The 15762-nt window shown below is 40.7% G+C and overlaps 1 protein-coding gene across 1 annotated transcript; it reads right to left on the minus strand.

Moving 5' to 3' along the window:
* Positions 1 to 6060: 6060 nt before the first annotated feature.
* Positions 6061 to 10673, minus strand: LOC137985298 (uncharacterized). Its single transcript, XM_068832875.1, has 2 exons — positions 8558 to 10673; positions 6061 to 7175 (listed from the first exon to the last, which is right to left on the minus strand). Exons 1-2 carry the CDS (start codon positions 9738 to 9740, stop codon positions 6226 to 6228), a joined length of 2133 nt encoding a protein of 710 aa, XP_068688976.1. The 5' UTR covers positions 9741 to 10673; the 3' UTR covers positions 6061 to 6225.
* Between the last annotated feature and the right edge of the window lie 5089 nt (positions 10674 to 15762).

Below are 15762 nucleotides of genomic sequence, written 5' to 3' on the forward strand. Positions count from 1 at the left end.
TATCCTAAACATTCATAAAAGCTAACCTTAGGCCTAAAAACGTTTGTTTAGGCCTAATTAGGCCTAGGGTTAGAGTGTAATGTGAAGTGCTAGTTTTCTGTATATCTGTTTTCTGTATATCTTTTAGGTATAAAGACATTCTGAGTAAGCAGTGTTTTGATCAGTTGCCTTGCAAGTTGTCTCTCATTTAATTGATGACAGTGGATTGACCTAAGTTCATCTGGTGGCTGTTCTTTCTTGAGAATTACTTGAATTGCATATTAACATTAATGAAGTTTCTATAAATGCAGTATTAGAAATCCCTTTAAGGAATGCCAGCTTTCACCATTTTTTCGAGGCAAAACGGCTTGATTTTAGGTGTGAAGGTTACATATCATGTTTAGGATGCATAGTCAGTCCAAGAGTGGCAGGAATCACCTAGTTGGACAAATGAAAGTAGTTCGGGAACTTTAAATTATGTTAGGGTCCCTGGTAACATACTATATAATTACCTTATAATTTATTAATGTAGCTTGTTGTACACCAATAACTTCTGAGGGAAAGGCTTTAAGGACAAAATAAAGGATATTTTTATTGAAAGGATCCTCAAAGCCTTTTTCATAGGTAAACTCTTATTATAAATTATTAATGTCACATGTTGTACAACAGTTACTTCTTAGGGAAAGGCTTTAAGGGTAAAATAAAGGATGTTCTATAGAGAAGATCCTTAAAGCCTTTTACACAGGTAAAATGTACTCATGTCGCAATGATAGTAAGCTAAGATACTTAAATTACAGCAAATGGCTGCAGCCTCAAAGAGGCGTTTGCACACGGCCAATCTTTGTGTCTGTGTCAATTAATTGGGGATGGGGCAGACATCCAGAAATACAGGTGATTAGATGACTGGTAATTTTGATAAGGGTAACGAAGTGTCCCCATGCTCTTCTCCCCAACTTCAACGTCATACAGACAAGTTACGTCACAAAGTGTTCCCCGTAAAACTCCAGTACTCAAGTAAAGAGGAATGGCTACATTTACCCTTTACAACTCGCGTGGTTCTTGATGACAACAAAATAATTAGGCTCCCTTTTACAATTACTAGTACCTTGGGTTGGTGCAAAAGAGGCGTGTGTTTTGGAAAAAACGCCTCCAAATATATAATAGACTTCTTCAATGAAGCAAAGTTTCCCGTTTTAGTGGTTGCCGACTAATTCGCGTTAAATGATTTGTCCCTGCCTTTACAGATGATGATGATGATGAACTTTATTAATGTGTCGAGGATCTGTAGCGCACAGCACTAATTGGTGACACAAAAATAAAATAATCTAGGATAACAATGCTAAAAATAGTAAAAGCTAGGGAAACTATAAAGAAATCTAAAACCTATTTAAAAATAAAATTTTGCTTAATGACATAAGAGTCTCAAAGTTAACTATTACAAAGCATACAATTGCTGCAGCCATCATCATTTATGACAGTCAGGTCTGTTCTCCTGATTTTAGTCTTAAATCTGTGCAGACTATCTTCGGTACGCAATTCTTTTGTAAGTTTCGACCAGAGGAAAGGGCCATAGTATCTTATCGAATGCTTTCCATATTTAATGGTATTAAAACGAGGCATTTTGAAATCCGAGTTTCTTAAAGAATATCTCCTATCACAGTTTGCATTCACTATAAAGAGTTCTTGTATTTGACTTGGGAGTAGGTTCTTTTTTGCCTTGAACCTGAGGATTGCAATTTCCTGAAGCCTTCTGTTGATCAGTGAAGGGAGTTCAGCCAGACTCAGCAGCTCGTCATAGGAGGCGGATTCACTGTTGAAAACTACTTTCAGGGCTCTCTCCTATAATCTTTCAACTTTATGTTTGTCTGAGGCTCTGCAGAAGTGCCAGATAGTACTGCAGTAGGTCAGGTGAGGCAAGATGGCAGCTTTGTAAAGTAGTAATTTAGCATGATTGGGTATAAGCTTTCTTAGACGTCTTAAAACTCCTATCTGTTGGCTAGCCTTTTTACAAACGAAACTAATATGCTCACTAAAATTAAGTTTAGAGTCCAGGAGTACACCAAACAATTCGATGGATTTCAATTATTGTTCTGTTAGTCGCATCTATATGCAGGTTTATACTATTATTTGTCCCAGAACCCAGTAGCATGGATTGATATTTCTGAACATTCACTTGTAGCAGGTTTTCCTTGTACCATTTAGTAATTTTGCTACCTTCACTCAGCAGTTTACCTTCCACAATACTAGCAGACGCACCTGAGGCAAAAATTTGATGATCGTCTGCATACATAGAAATTTCCTCGAGTTCCACAAGAGGGGACCAAATGAGGACCCTTGAGGACAACCCCTTATTGTATTTTTCCACTGACTATTCACAGGACCCAACTTGACCCTGTTTTGTCTGTGAGAAAAATACGAGCGCAGAAGGTTTAGGGCAGATCCTGAAAAGTTGTAGGATTCTAGTTTCTTAATAAGACGTGGTGGGCTAACAGAGTCAAATGCCTTACTCATATCCGAGGATAATATTCCCCCAACTTTTCTACTATCTAGATCCATCTTCCATTTCTCACCTAATCTCAGTAATGCGGTGTCATGCACACCCGCTGTTCTTTCGATAGGCTGTCAAGCTGTTGCTAAGTTTAGGGTCCATATACTCCGTAAACTGCATTCCCAGTAATTTCTCAAACAGCTCATCGAGGGTTGGTAGAATTGTAATTGGTCGGTAATTCTTTACTTCTTCTCTGTTATTACTCTTGTAGACAGGTATCCATTCCCCTCTCTTCCAATCAGATAACCATGTCCCTTGTTCAATGCTCATGTTGAAAATCCTGGTTAGTGAAGGAGCCAATTCCTTAGCTATTAGTTTTAAAACTCTGGGTTGCATACCATCATGTCCAGTTGCTTTACGAGTATTAAGTTTTTCAAGGGCATCCTTCACTTCATCATGGTTTACGGGTCTGAAGCAAAAGGAATCACTTGATTCCTCAATATTGGTGGAAATAAGATGTAGATTGCTATGCTTAATAAAATGCTCTTCAGTTAAATCATCTACTTGTTCACCTCCTATTCCCTTAGCCATGAATGAGAAGTACTCCGAAAGATACTCTGCCACTACTAGCCAATCTTATTCCATTCTGCCATCAATGGATAAATGTATTTCTCTCTTCCTGTTGTCCTTGTCCTTTCTGTCCAAAAATGGTTTGAAAGTTTGAAAAAAATTCTTTGGATTACTCTTCAGGTCATGAGATACCTCCTTCCAGTACTGCTTTATGGCTATACGCCTTTGTCGTGTGGCCTCATTCCTCCATTTCCTCTTAAGTTCCAAGTTTTCTAATGTTTTGTTTTGGCTATACCTTTTAACAAACTTCCTTTTAGACCTTATGGCAGATTTCCATGTTGTAGTCATATAGGGAACTTCTTTTGCCCTGACTTTCATTTTCTTTACAGGCAGATATTCCCTCAAAATAGTTCTCAGAAGCTTTATCCAGTAGTCATAACAATCCTCAACACAGTCAAACATTTCTCCAACATGCCAGGGTGCTATGCTAAGGGTCTCTTTCAGTTTGCCTATATCAAGATTCTTGACACCACGGAAAGTAATCACTTTACTTTGATGGTACTTCATTCTTTCAGTCAAAATTCCATACACCATCAGATGGTCACTAATGTCAGGATCATAAACACCACATTCTTTAAAAATATCAGCTCTGTTTGTCAATATGACATCCAATAAAGTTTCTGTTGTGTCGCAATGCATACAAAGCCTTGTTAGCCTTCTTAACTATATTCTCAACGTGGACCTTCCGTGATAGATCTTTTGAGATGTATACACCTAAAACCTTAGACTTTTAAACCTTTTGATGACAGTATCCCCGACTACAACGGGGCCAGGACAAAATGGGTTACACTGCATGAAATAAGATTGACGTCATTGGGGATAGGGTTTGAATCGGAAAAAGGGCCAAATTGCGAATGAGATTGATGTTTTGTTAGCATAATAAGCGGGATCGCGACACTGAGAAGTGGGTTTTTGGAACAAAATGGGAAGTGGGATTGGTACCATTACCCCCCTCACCCCCCTTTCAGGACCCTCGCCCGCGGTGTCATCTTTTTCGAGACTTTTTGCCGAGAAGAAGAAAAAAAGAGGGCGTATCTGTTACCTTGTTCAAGAGTCGTTTCATCTTTCTCCCTTAAGGTGGCTCAAACCAGTTTCAACTCATTCAAAAGACTTTCTTGCAAGAAGGGTTTACACCTCGGTACTGCCAAATGTAACAGCAATAGTGTGGTACCAAAACAAATACCAGTCATTTCTAAACAAGAAGCCTAAATGAGGCATTACGTGGAATGCTTTTGTTTCCAGAAACCATTATCCGGCGAACACCCTCTAAATTATTCTCAGGTTTCACGTGACATCGCGGCGGCCATGTTGGTATCCCAAACTAATCCTCCGGAAATGAAACTCTATTTTTATGCAGACGTTTTCTTTTGTTTCGGTTGAAAAACATGGCCACTGGTCACTTGAGTGAAAACCAAGAATATCGATTAAGAGTGATTGGAAGTACATGTACCATACAATACATACTTAATTGACCGCTCCCCATAGGGGCGTTTCAGGGCCAATGAAACAATCAACGAAACAACAGAACTCAACAACAACAACTGGTAAGAATCCCAACTGGCCGGAGGCAAACTGGTTGGCTATTTACAAGTGCAACTGGGAAGTTGAACCAGGGACTACCAGGAACAAATTCAGCGATCTCCGGATCTCAAAGCAAGCGCCCTAACCACTGGGCCACACTGCCTCACAAAGTCACGATATACTCTGTGAAAACGAATCTGCTATTGTGAAAATTGATGTCAACAAAGTTACGAAATTCTGTCGTCAACAACTTGGAAGCACTTTAGCTCACATTTTGTGACAAAAAAAAAATTATCCAAGTGTTCAAAACTATATGCAACACTAATACAGGGGGGACAACACAGCATACAGGATAAGTCTGCTTAGTTCCTAGGCTAAAATCTTACCTTTCAGATAGTTTGACGTAAGGTATGACGAAATGCTGTCACTGTTTTGTTGTTTTCGGCTGCTATCAGCCGATAAGGACAATGCAATGCGCTGAAAAAATTTCAAATATTTTTCAACAAACGTGTCGATGACTACGAGACGCCAGGTAACCTATTCCAAAGCTCAGTAAAATTACTAAGTAAATTCATCTTTGTCAAGTTAACAGAGCAGTGATCTTGCAAGTATTTTTAAGGTAAGAGAGACGTAAGGCATTCATCATTTAGTTGCTTGTGGCTGTCACCCCGCAAATAGCGACAATACAAGGCATTTCAAAAATTAAAAAAACGGAGTCAATTTGTAGAGACGAAGAGAACGAGACTCGAGCCAATTTTGACGTGTTCTATCACAGGCATCCCACGTAATAAAATGTGCTCATTGTTGTAACGTAATAACCTGCCATGGCAACAGGAAAGCCCTTTCAAACACCTTTCGTTTTGTCTTAAGTTACTTACATCTCAAAAACAAAATTCCATGAACCCTATTTTTATTGCTTGAAAGTGATCCTTAAGGCTAGGTTTCAAATCTCTGCAAAATTTAACAAAAACATCGGAAAAGACTCAGTGCTACCTCAAAATTGTTGAAAATTTAGGATGGCTCTAAATCCGCTCCACATAATTCTGTTTCAAATTATGCAAGTTTCATGTTGGGTTGCCGATCACTTTACAAGGACACAAAAATAGGGATCTCCGAGTTCGTGTTTGAGATATAAGCAACAAAAGACTAAATAAGGGATGGTATTCCTGTTGCCATGGTAAAGTTTTTTTTTCATAACAATGCGTCTCATAGCATTGCTCTTACGTGATGCAGTATTAAACCTTTCTGTTAAAAGAATCTCTTTTAAGTGTTGAAACTGGTTTTAGCTACCTTAATACGATATTTCACTTGTGAATTTGCTTCATTGCCAAATCCGCATGATATACAAGCAAACACAGTCTAAAAGTCAAGTACCTGACGAAGTGAATTTATTACCAGTTGCTTTTAATTCAAGACGCTGATTACAATCATTGCTAGTAATAGTGGATTTCGTGTTACTGTGAAAAGTTCGCGCCATGAACACGGTTGTAATACCGACAAACACGTGACAAGTCACGTCAGCGTCGTAAAAAAACATTGTGGTCACGGCAAGGCACTGTTACGGAAGGACAGTGTCATGAGATTTTCACAGCCGTATGAAATCTGCTTTACTTTTGGTGATTGTCAATAAGAGCAAACTGGGTTTCAGTGAGGCCACTCCATTCTCCTACGTAAACGGTACCATCCATTCCAGAGTCGTCATCGTTGTCATAATAGGCGTAGACATTCCGCCTGTCGATGAACGTACTTCGGTATGGTTTTCCAACTATGAAAGGGAGCTGATAGTGTGCTTGGTATAAGCCGGGATTGAACATAAGGAAAAGCACACGATCTTTCGGAGGAGTAGAGGGCCCTAAGTGGCCTGGTGCCCGACAGTCGTCAATCTCACCATGTCCACACGTTATCCCAACACTTTTATAAGACCTGTCGGTGTTCATCTTCTGCACCCAGAATCTTGTGTGGCTCACGCGCCTGTTCCAGGGAACATTAGTGGGATCAAAGGTGAAAAAGCTCGTGTCGCGGACTTCTGTGACCTCAATAATGAGAGTGCTCCGATCTTCTCCGTAAACTTTCAAGACACATTGATTCGACCAGTCGTTAGTATTGGATACCTTATCGACGATAATTTCGTAAACTTTGTCCATTATTCCTGGGATTGGTACGGTATTCGGGGCCTTTTCCGCTTCTTCGTCAATGAGTGTCTCAAGACTATCCCTTACATCAAGCCACAGTCCTGCTGGAGGGTTGGTTGCCGCTACTTTGAACACTTCTGCTTTCTTCAGGAACCTATGGAGACGTCTAGCCCATTCATCTCTGTCTTTGTCTGACTCATCACAATCATCGTCTCCTCGTTCTATGCAAGCCAAATTCTTATAGGCAAAGTGTGCAAGGGATCCAGCATAGCCATAAAAGGAGAGCTCTTCAGCAAATTTTTGTAGATATTCTGGATGACTGTGGCAATATGCTTTGGCGTAGGGATTCAAGAGCCTGGCTCCAGCTTCAGTAACACCTCCAAATTCCACTTCGTAGAGATCAATGAGGCTATTATCCACGTTGTCTGGGAAAAATGACAACAAATTAGTGAATGCTGATCTCCCTCTCTCTCTCTCTCTCTCTCTCTCTCTTTTGCTGGAAAAGCTGCTAAAAACAGGCACGGTTTCCTTAGCCTAAAAGCGATCTCCTATCACAGCTGTAACTGCAATGGGTCGGGGCATTGGCTCAAGCGGGGTGTCACGTGTGTTATAGCTGGTTGTAGTTCTAGGTTTCCAGCACTCGGCAAAGTTCCTTTTACTAACGCCTGTTTGTGGTATCGTGGCCTAATGTACCTGAAGCCTTTTTGAAACATCAACTCCACGCCAGCCACATTTTTGCTGTTTGTGCCGAATAGTGCGTGGATCCTTACAAACAAAGACTTGAAACTCTAACCATTTGGAGATTACAAAGGCAGCACTATCTCCTCAGTTAATTAATGACATTGATTGTTGCTCAGGTAAGGATGTGAACCCATCACCTCCCGCAGGATAGTCCCGATATTCAACTAACTGAGCCACCGATCGAACGTGCTGTTCCCTATCATTGCCACCAGGGATTTTCCCCGGGGTCTTCCAGTTTTCCTCCCTTCGTTAAAATCAACATAGTGAGTTAGGAGGTGTTTACATGAGACAACTCGCACCGGCGCGAGTTTCACACCGGGGTGACTTCTTGATACCGCGTTTACATGATGACGAGGTGAATTTGTATCGCGTTTACCTGAAGGGACACCACATATCGATAAAATACAAGCGTGAATCCAAATTGTACGCATGTGCTACTCGTTCCATCCCACCGGGAGGCCGATTTCACACCGGAACGAGTAGTCGTTCCTCGTTTACATCACACCGTTGCGAGATTTCGCGCCGGAACAAAATTTTCGCACCGGTGCATCAAGCGGCGTGAACTCGCGCCAGTGCGAAAGTCGCCCCAGTCTCATGTAAACACCCCTTTAGTTGGCAGAATGCTGTGTGCTGTATATCTAGTGGTATTAGGTGTGGATGAAACCTCACGGAAGAGCTCATTAAGGGGAGCGATGGTTACACAATATATGCGTTTACATATACAGGCCCGCAGCTGTCGTAAAATCCGTTTTAATCTTGGAAACCGCGATATTTACCAGCGAAATACTATAAATATTTTTATTGCTTATCCCCATTTTAAAGTGAAGCTCGCTTGGGAAATTCAATTAAGGATTTTCCCACAAATATATTGAATATGTGAACGGAAGCATTAGGCGATAACGTCCGACATATGAGTCTGTATTTGTAAAAAAGAGGTTGCATTGTGGTGACGTGTACTAGTACGCTGTTGGATGTGATGGTGGAGACAATTCTCTTCGATATCACTAACGCTACCCAAATTAATTTCCTACAATAAACATAATTTCAACACATTGTTTACACTTACCATCCCGGTATTGCCTCATGAACTCTTCTACTTCAAAAGAATTTAGCAGACTAGTTGATCCACACACTGGTTCCGTTGACAGTTTGTCCACCATGTTGCCATAATTCCGCACAGCATACCGTATTGCTCTTATTTGGTTTGCCATTGCAAGAGTGCTACCTTGTGCCTCTAAAAGCCGCTTCAAGTCAGCTATATCCTCTTGTACATCACTGATGCGTTCATTCACTTGCTCAAACTGCTTATCCAAATAATCAGCTATCGCATCGAAAGGATTTGGCGTTAGGAAAGTGGTAACAATTGATGTTATGCCGCCAAAAATGCTGAAAACTGGACCCAATGCACCGATAAAAGAAGCAAAACTTTCAGCAACTGAGGCAACTTTGCCAATGGGTTGGCTCTTGATTGCGGCTTTGTGAGCTTTGATACGGTTTTTGACGACATTTTTAAAACCTTCCGTTAATCCTTCGGCAATAGCTGCTGACGCTTGTGCCATGTCGTTAGCGATGTCATAGACAGGAGGCTGGAAATCTGTAGGCATCTCTTCGGGTACTGAATCGATTTGATGCTTAGTTTGGAGAAGATCGGTCAGCTTTTGGGGACAAATAAAGGGCCGCAAAATGTCGTCGCCAAACTGCCTGCATGGCAGGTCATCTACATCCGGTGTCTCAGGACAGGTGTGTTTAAACTCGGTGGGTTGATCAATCATGATTGTAACATCAACGACTAAGGCTTGTACACAGACAACTTGGCTTTCATGTGTTGACGTAAGTTTAACCTTCCGGATCGTTTTCTGGGGATAGTTATCTTCAATAGGGGTTTTAAAAGGAGACTGACGTTCTGTGATAGGGACTGATGTTCCTCGGTCATCTTCATCCCCAACAATCTCAACCGTGATGGAATGCTCCAGTGTAGGTGTCTCAGGACATAAAACAAGGGTAAGAGAAGATTGCTGATTTTGGTCAGTGTGGCTGTTTGGTGTATCTGCTGCTTTTTTCGACGTTGAATCTGATCCAGGTTTTGAGTGAAGTACAGTATCAGCCGGTCTTGGCGTAGAACGTGACTCAGATTTTGGCCCAGACCTTGAAGATCCTGATTTTGGACTTGTTTTTGCTGTAGATTTGGCTTGCACATACACTATCATCATGGCGAAGGACAGTATTACAAGAAGCTTGAAACAGTCCATTTTTCGACTGGGCAACCTTTAGTGTCCACAAACTGACGATTTTGAGAATGACGATTGGTCAAGACGTAGTTCATATAATGATGTCTTTTCGATCTGCGAGAATAGATAAGGGTGGAATGGATTATAGCAGTTAGAATAATCCAGTTACTAACCATCTTGGCACGCGGCATGCTTTACTGCTTACTGGTATTACAGTGACATTAGAAAATTTATCCACCTGCGTTCTATGTTTTCAATTTGTCTCTGACCTACAGAATTCTTCGTTGATGACGAGAATCCTAGAACAGAGATCTGACAGGTATTGTCTTGTTTTCTTCCCCTTTGCTGTGCCTTCTTTTTCCTCTCAGTTTTCTTCATTCTTTCTGTCCTTTTTCCTTTTTTAGGAATTGTTAAATGCTTATTTCAGCTTTTCTGACACTTAAAATTGCAAATGTTTTGAACACAAGAGTCATACCTAAACTTGATGAAGTAAGATCATCTGGATGAGTGCGTTCTAAAACGCTTGGGCAAGATTCCAACAATATCATTAAAACTTAAATTATTCATGTCTAACTTAAGAGTAAGGAAAGAGAAATTGTCCGCTTTCCAGAAACTTCGAAAGTTGTGAACCTTCACAATTTTGCCCTGGGCTTACACTTGCCCCATGGCTTTTTGGTGGCTCGTGGAAGGGCTTATTTTAGGGAGAGGTATTTTTGATGTGGGGCAGAAAGGAAATGACAATTTCCATATAATTGAGAGAGAATGGGTTTGTAAAGATGGTATGGAACTGCCACTTTTATGGCCGCAAAGATAACAGATAAAGCTGGAGTAAGAAGAGGTTTTATAGAAAGCGATAACCCATGAACGCTGGTCATTCTTATTTTTGTTGATAAAAAAAAAACCTCTAGTTTGACTGTAACGTATTCCATAGAATATCCGCCCTATGAACGCAGTTGTATTAATTCGTGCGACTTATTTTTCAAGGTTTACGATATTTTCACGGTATGAATTATATTCTCACCGGTCTAGTGAATCTAGGTAGTCCCAAACTTTCAGCGCGATGATTCTTTTGTGAATTTGTTGAAACACGAACGGAATAAATGAAATCCTAGCTGAGCTCGTACTTCCATCTTTGTTTATAGGAACTTAACTGAGAGACATCATCTCTGTCTCCTTCTGACTCGTCACAATCATTGTGTCCTCGTTCGATGCCAGTCCAATTTTATAGGTAAAGTGTTTAAGGGATCTATCGTAGCCATAACACGACAGCTCTTGAGCAAATTTTTGTTTATATGCTGGATGATGAGTATGACAATATGCTATGGCGTCCCTAGGGATTCAACAGCTTGGTTTCAGCTTCGGTAAGACCACGAAATTCCACTTCGTGGACATCAATGAGGCAGTTGTTATCCACATTGTCTAGAAAACTGACAACAAATTATTTGATTGTGAATGCTTCTTTTATACTAACCGGCAAAAATGAACAGGATGGGTTTATAAATGCTGTGGGATATTTAAAAAACCTCCGCACAATTCCACAGCAAAGAGTAGAGGACCGAGTTTTCAGTGTTGTGGTGTGGTCTTTCGCCCCAGAAAAATGTGACCGGCTTGGTGTGATGTCTCCAAACGACTTTTAGTGTATGTGAAGGCACGTAAGCTAAAACAGTCACATATCAAAGGGGACTTTGCCGAGTGCTGGAACATGTAGATGTTTCGTGTAAACTCCCGTAATTGAAAGTTCTGAAAAGCGGTGAGCTGAAAGCGGCGTATTCCTCGAACCGAGCGATTTTGCGGGCAGGGAGAAATACTTAAAAACTAGTAGTCATCAAGGATAAGGGAAGTGCGGCCTTTTCTTCGTTCCAGTATTTGAATGTAATAATTATTTTACATTTTGACTAAACAGGACTGTTGTGTTGCATCACATCGCAATTTAATCTAGACGCATCAAATCGACACGAGTCGTAAGCGTCTCGTTTCGCTCGAGCGCAATAACTTGTACTTTTGATGCAAGGAAACCAAGAAATTAAATTAAACTTAGCTGAAACTAGTGTATATACAATGTTAAAAGAACTCAGGTAAACCCTAACCAGTGCTTGTTTTTCACTACCTGGTACCTGTGTGAATATTTTGATTTTACCTGACCATTTTTTTGTTTGCTTCCCCGGCGTGGCTGTTACCATTGTTCAGCTTTTGTTTTGTTTCTTCTTTTAAAAGCGGCTTCGTGATTTTCGATTTAATTTTAGTTTTTAACTTTTTATTGTTATCTGAGGAAGGCCGAACGGCCGAAACGCTCTCCAATGTACAGTCCCGTTATACTTAAAGAAAGCTGGTTTGGCCAGTCGAAATATAGCAAAAAATATTTTAATTTTGTTCTACTTTGTAGCGGCTCTTGCTTTATAATTCACTGGTATCAAAATTACAGTAGGATAATTGTTTACGGTTGCTTGTTTGAACTTTGTAAAATAGAAACATCGACAAAGAAAATAAATAACAAACATTGACGAAAATTCGCCCACGTACACAGTGCGTACATGGTCGGACATGTAACACAAGCTATTGCTTGTTTTAAAAATAGCCACAGTGTTACATTCATCTGTAAGCAAACATGATTGATAACTCAAGCAGGAAAGTACGGATTCCAATACCCTGGATACCAGAGGTTTTTTTCTCTCTTAGGGCGACGGAATTAGCCACGGTAGGATTCCAAGGCCTCCATTAAAGAAACGTACGCTTTTAAACCTTCATCAGCTTGAGTTGTGCTTCTCATTAAATGACCTTTGGCATTACCTGCCAAACTTGCACGGTAGAGCAAAATAAAATTAATGTTGAATACCGACAAGTTCTCTGGTAATTAATACAATAGCAAAAAAAGTTTGCCGAGTGCACTTTGACAGCAAACTGTACTAAAGATACAGATTTGAGCCATATCAGCAGTACTGCGAATCAGCCTATGGTGTTGATAAACAATGGAAATTAAAGAGTTTGCCACACATGATTGTTTCCCTCGGTTTTCACCAAAAAGAAAACGAGGCTGAGACTAAGGAGCACAAATAGTTTAACTGGCATCAAAGTCAATCTCAACTGGGCCGGGGTTTGTCTCAACAAAAATATCTGCGTGAGCCAGAGACGATTCATTTTCGTCATTTAAAAATAACGAATCACACGTTTCAGTACTGGTAAATAAATGGCTGCGAAGTAAAACAAAATCAGTCTAGAATACCAGAATTTTCCTTAGAAGTATCCTCGATACTCCCTGACAGCTAAACACAGTCAATGCATTCCAACAGCAACTCTGTACACAGGCACCCCAAGCTCAGTGACAGGGAAAGCCAACAAAAATCTAAGGATTTGCATGGGAATCCCAATAAAATGCCTGACAAGATAACTTTACGAAAAAATTGTCAATTAAAAAGTCCAACCTTATTACCATTGAGGGCCCTTCCTTCCTGTATTGTTTTTTTTTCCAGATTCGGCGCGATTACGCAATTATCAGTTCATCGGTTGACAACGGTTATAGGAAAATACCAAGGCTGAACACTCAATTCTCACGAGCCCACCAAATTCAGTCAAATATTCCCGTAATTACTAAAACCACCTACAACCACCTACAAACATCTACAGCCACCTACAACCACCTCAAAAAAAAAAAATCTACAACCACCTCAAAAATATCTACAACAACTCACAAACAAGCCATAGATAATATTATCCATAATTTTTGGCCAAATGGTAAACACATATTGTCGTCTCGCTTATTTTTGACATTTATGGCTTGTTTGAGCTGGTATTCGATTCTTTGTGAGTTGTTGTAGATATTTTTGAGTTGGTTGTACTACGAAAATCACCGAACTGTGGAATGGGATAAAATTTTTATATGGTCGCCACACCCACTCTTTGTTGTTGCCCCACCCATTTTCGTCGAGCCATCCGGCTCACATACCAACTAAATTCTTTGACGAAAATGGGCGAGGAACCAACAAAAAGTGGGTGTGGCGACCATATAAAAAATTTAGCCCATTCCACAGTTCGGTGATTTTCAGAGTAGGTGGTTGTTGGTGGTTTTAGGTGGTTTTAGATCGTTCCATGTTTTAGTAACTACGATAATATTCCTGGTTAAAATGTTCCCACTGTTAAAATTCCACCGTAGAATTCAAGGGCAAAGGTTTTTCTTTAATTTCAATCCGCTAGCCGCGTAACTGAAGCCCTGCCAGCGACTTCAGGCGGCTGTTAGTGTCCCAAACGAATCGATGAAAAAGAGCCTTTTTAAAAAGTCCCACGCGGCGACCGTTCAGTTTCCGCTTGGTAACGAGTCCGTGTTTGTGCCTTGTAACGAAGCGGAAACTCAACGGTCGCCGTGTGCCAATCGTTTTATCGATTTCTTTGGGACACTAACAGCCGCCTGACGTCGCTGGCAGGGCTTCAATCGCGCGGATAGCTGATTAAAATGAAAGAAAAACTTTTTCCCTTGAATTCTACGGTGGAATTTTAACCGTGGGAACATTTTAACCAGGAACATTTGACTGAATTAGATGGGCTCGTGAGAATTGAATGTTCAGCCATGGCACATTACTGTAACCGTTGACAACCGATGAACTGACAATGGCTCAATTCGCGTCGAATCTGGAGAAAAACCACACAGGAAGGAAGGGCGCACAATGGCAATAAGGTTGGGCTTTTGAACTGACAATTTTTTCGTAAAACAATTATCTTCTCAGGCCTTTTATCGGGATTCCAATTCAAATCTTTATATATTTGTTGGCTTTCCCTCACACTGTGCTTGGGGCACCTGTGCTATGTATTGTTGTAAACTATTAAGGAGGCAGTGCGGCCTTGTGGTTAGGGCGCTTGCCTTGAGATCTGGGGATCCCGGGTTCAAGACTCGTTCCGACCACTCATTGAATTTGTTCCTGGTAGTCCCTGGTTCAACTTCCCAGCTGCACTTGTAAATAGCCAAATGGTTTGTCTCCGGACAGTTAGGATTCTTAACAGTTGTCGTTGTTGTTGTTGTGTTCCATTGTTTCGTTGATTGTGTTTCATTGGCTCTGAAAAGCCCCCATGGGGAGTGGTCAATTAAGTATGTATTGTATTGTTGTATTGTATTGCCCATTTCTTGTTAGGCCCACATCAAGTATAGATTTAGGTGGTCAGAGTTAATTCGCCGTTCCAGTGAAACAATTCTCAAGGAAATGATCAAGGTTATTCTCGGTGAGCTCAAATTGTACCCACTGCGGCCAACTGAATTCGTTAAGGTTTGCTCAAGAATGCTTCAAAGTTTATATTTTAAAGTCACACAATCGTGTGATCACTAGGGAGATACGGGCTCGCGATGGAAGTCACCTATTCATCGATCCCCGCTCTCGCGCAATGTGTTTGTCTGTATATACAAATTAAAACAAAGACGAAAGAATGACCTTTTGTTTGGTAAACAACTGCTTCGCAGCACACGCTCAAGAAGCAATGACTGACTGATCGGGCAAGATGAACCAAATCCCGCGCTGTGATTTGCTGCCCGAGCGGGCAAGCTGGAGCTCGCTCGGGATTTCTCGCTTTGTCCCGCAAGATTAAAGATCATTAAATTTTTTTGGTGTTTATCCCCTATAATAAATCCTTTATTGACCAAGCTTGTTCAGTCAAGATGGCTGGATATTGGCCTTGTTCTTTTTTTGCTTGAAAGTTACGGGCCTCAATTTCGTATCGGTCCATAAACACGCATAAAAAGAACTTGGCCAATATCCAGCCATCTTGACCTCACCCTTGGTCGATAACCCATATGTATAGCCCAACAGCTACGCTCATTCTTTGGGGGGCGACCATTGAACTTTTACTGGTTGATGAGGGGAGGGTGGGAGATTAAAGTTGAGCATGAATTTTATAAATTTAGGAAGCAGAACGATAAATCTTTCTAAATTCTGTATTATTATAATCTCTTCCTTTATTTACATTAAAAAGGTTTTTCTTGTCTCTAAGGGGCAGCTTCGACCATTTTTTCGTCACCATTACTCCACCCCACTGCCCCTCAACAGAACATTTTGTATAAATCCAG

Source organism: Montipora foliosa, chromosome 14 (genome assembly GCF_036669935.1).
Source record: "Montipora foliosa isolate CH-2021 chromosome 14, ASM3666993v2, whole genome shotgun sequence".
Classification (NCBI taxonomy): Eukaryota; Metazoa; Cnidaria; class Anthozoa; order Scleractinia; family Acroporidae; genus Montipora; species Montipora foliosa.

Excerpts from the sequence above, each read along its gene's own strand:
- LOC137985298 (XM_068832875.1), bottom strand. The coding sequence starts at position 9,740 with ATGGACTGTTTCAAGCTTCTTGTAATACTGTCCTTCGCCATGATGATA. Across the intron at positions 7,176-8,557 it reads CATGAGGCAATACCGGGATG|ACAACGTGGATAATAGCCTC; the intron begins GTAAGTGTAAAC and ends CATTTTTCCCAG.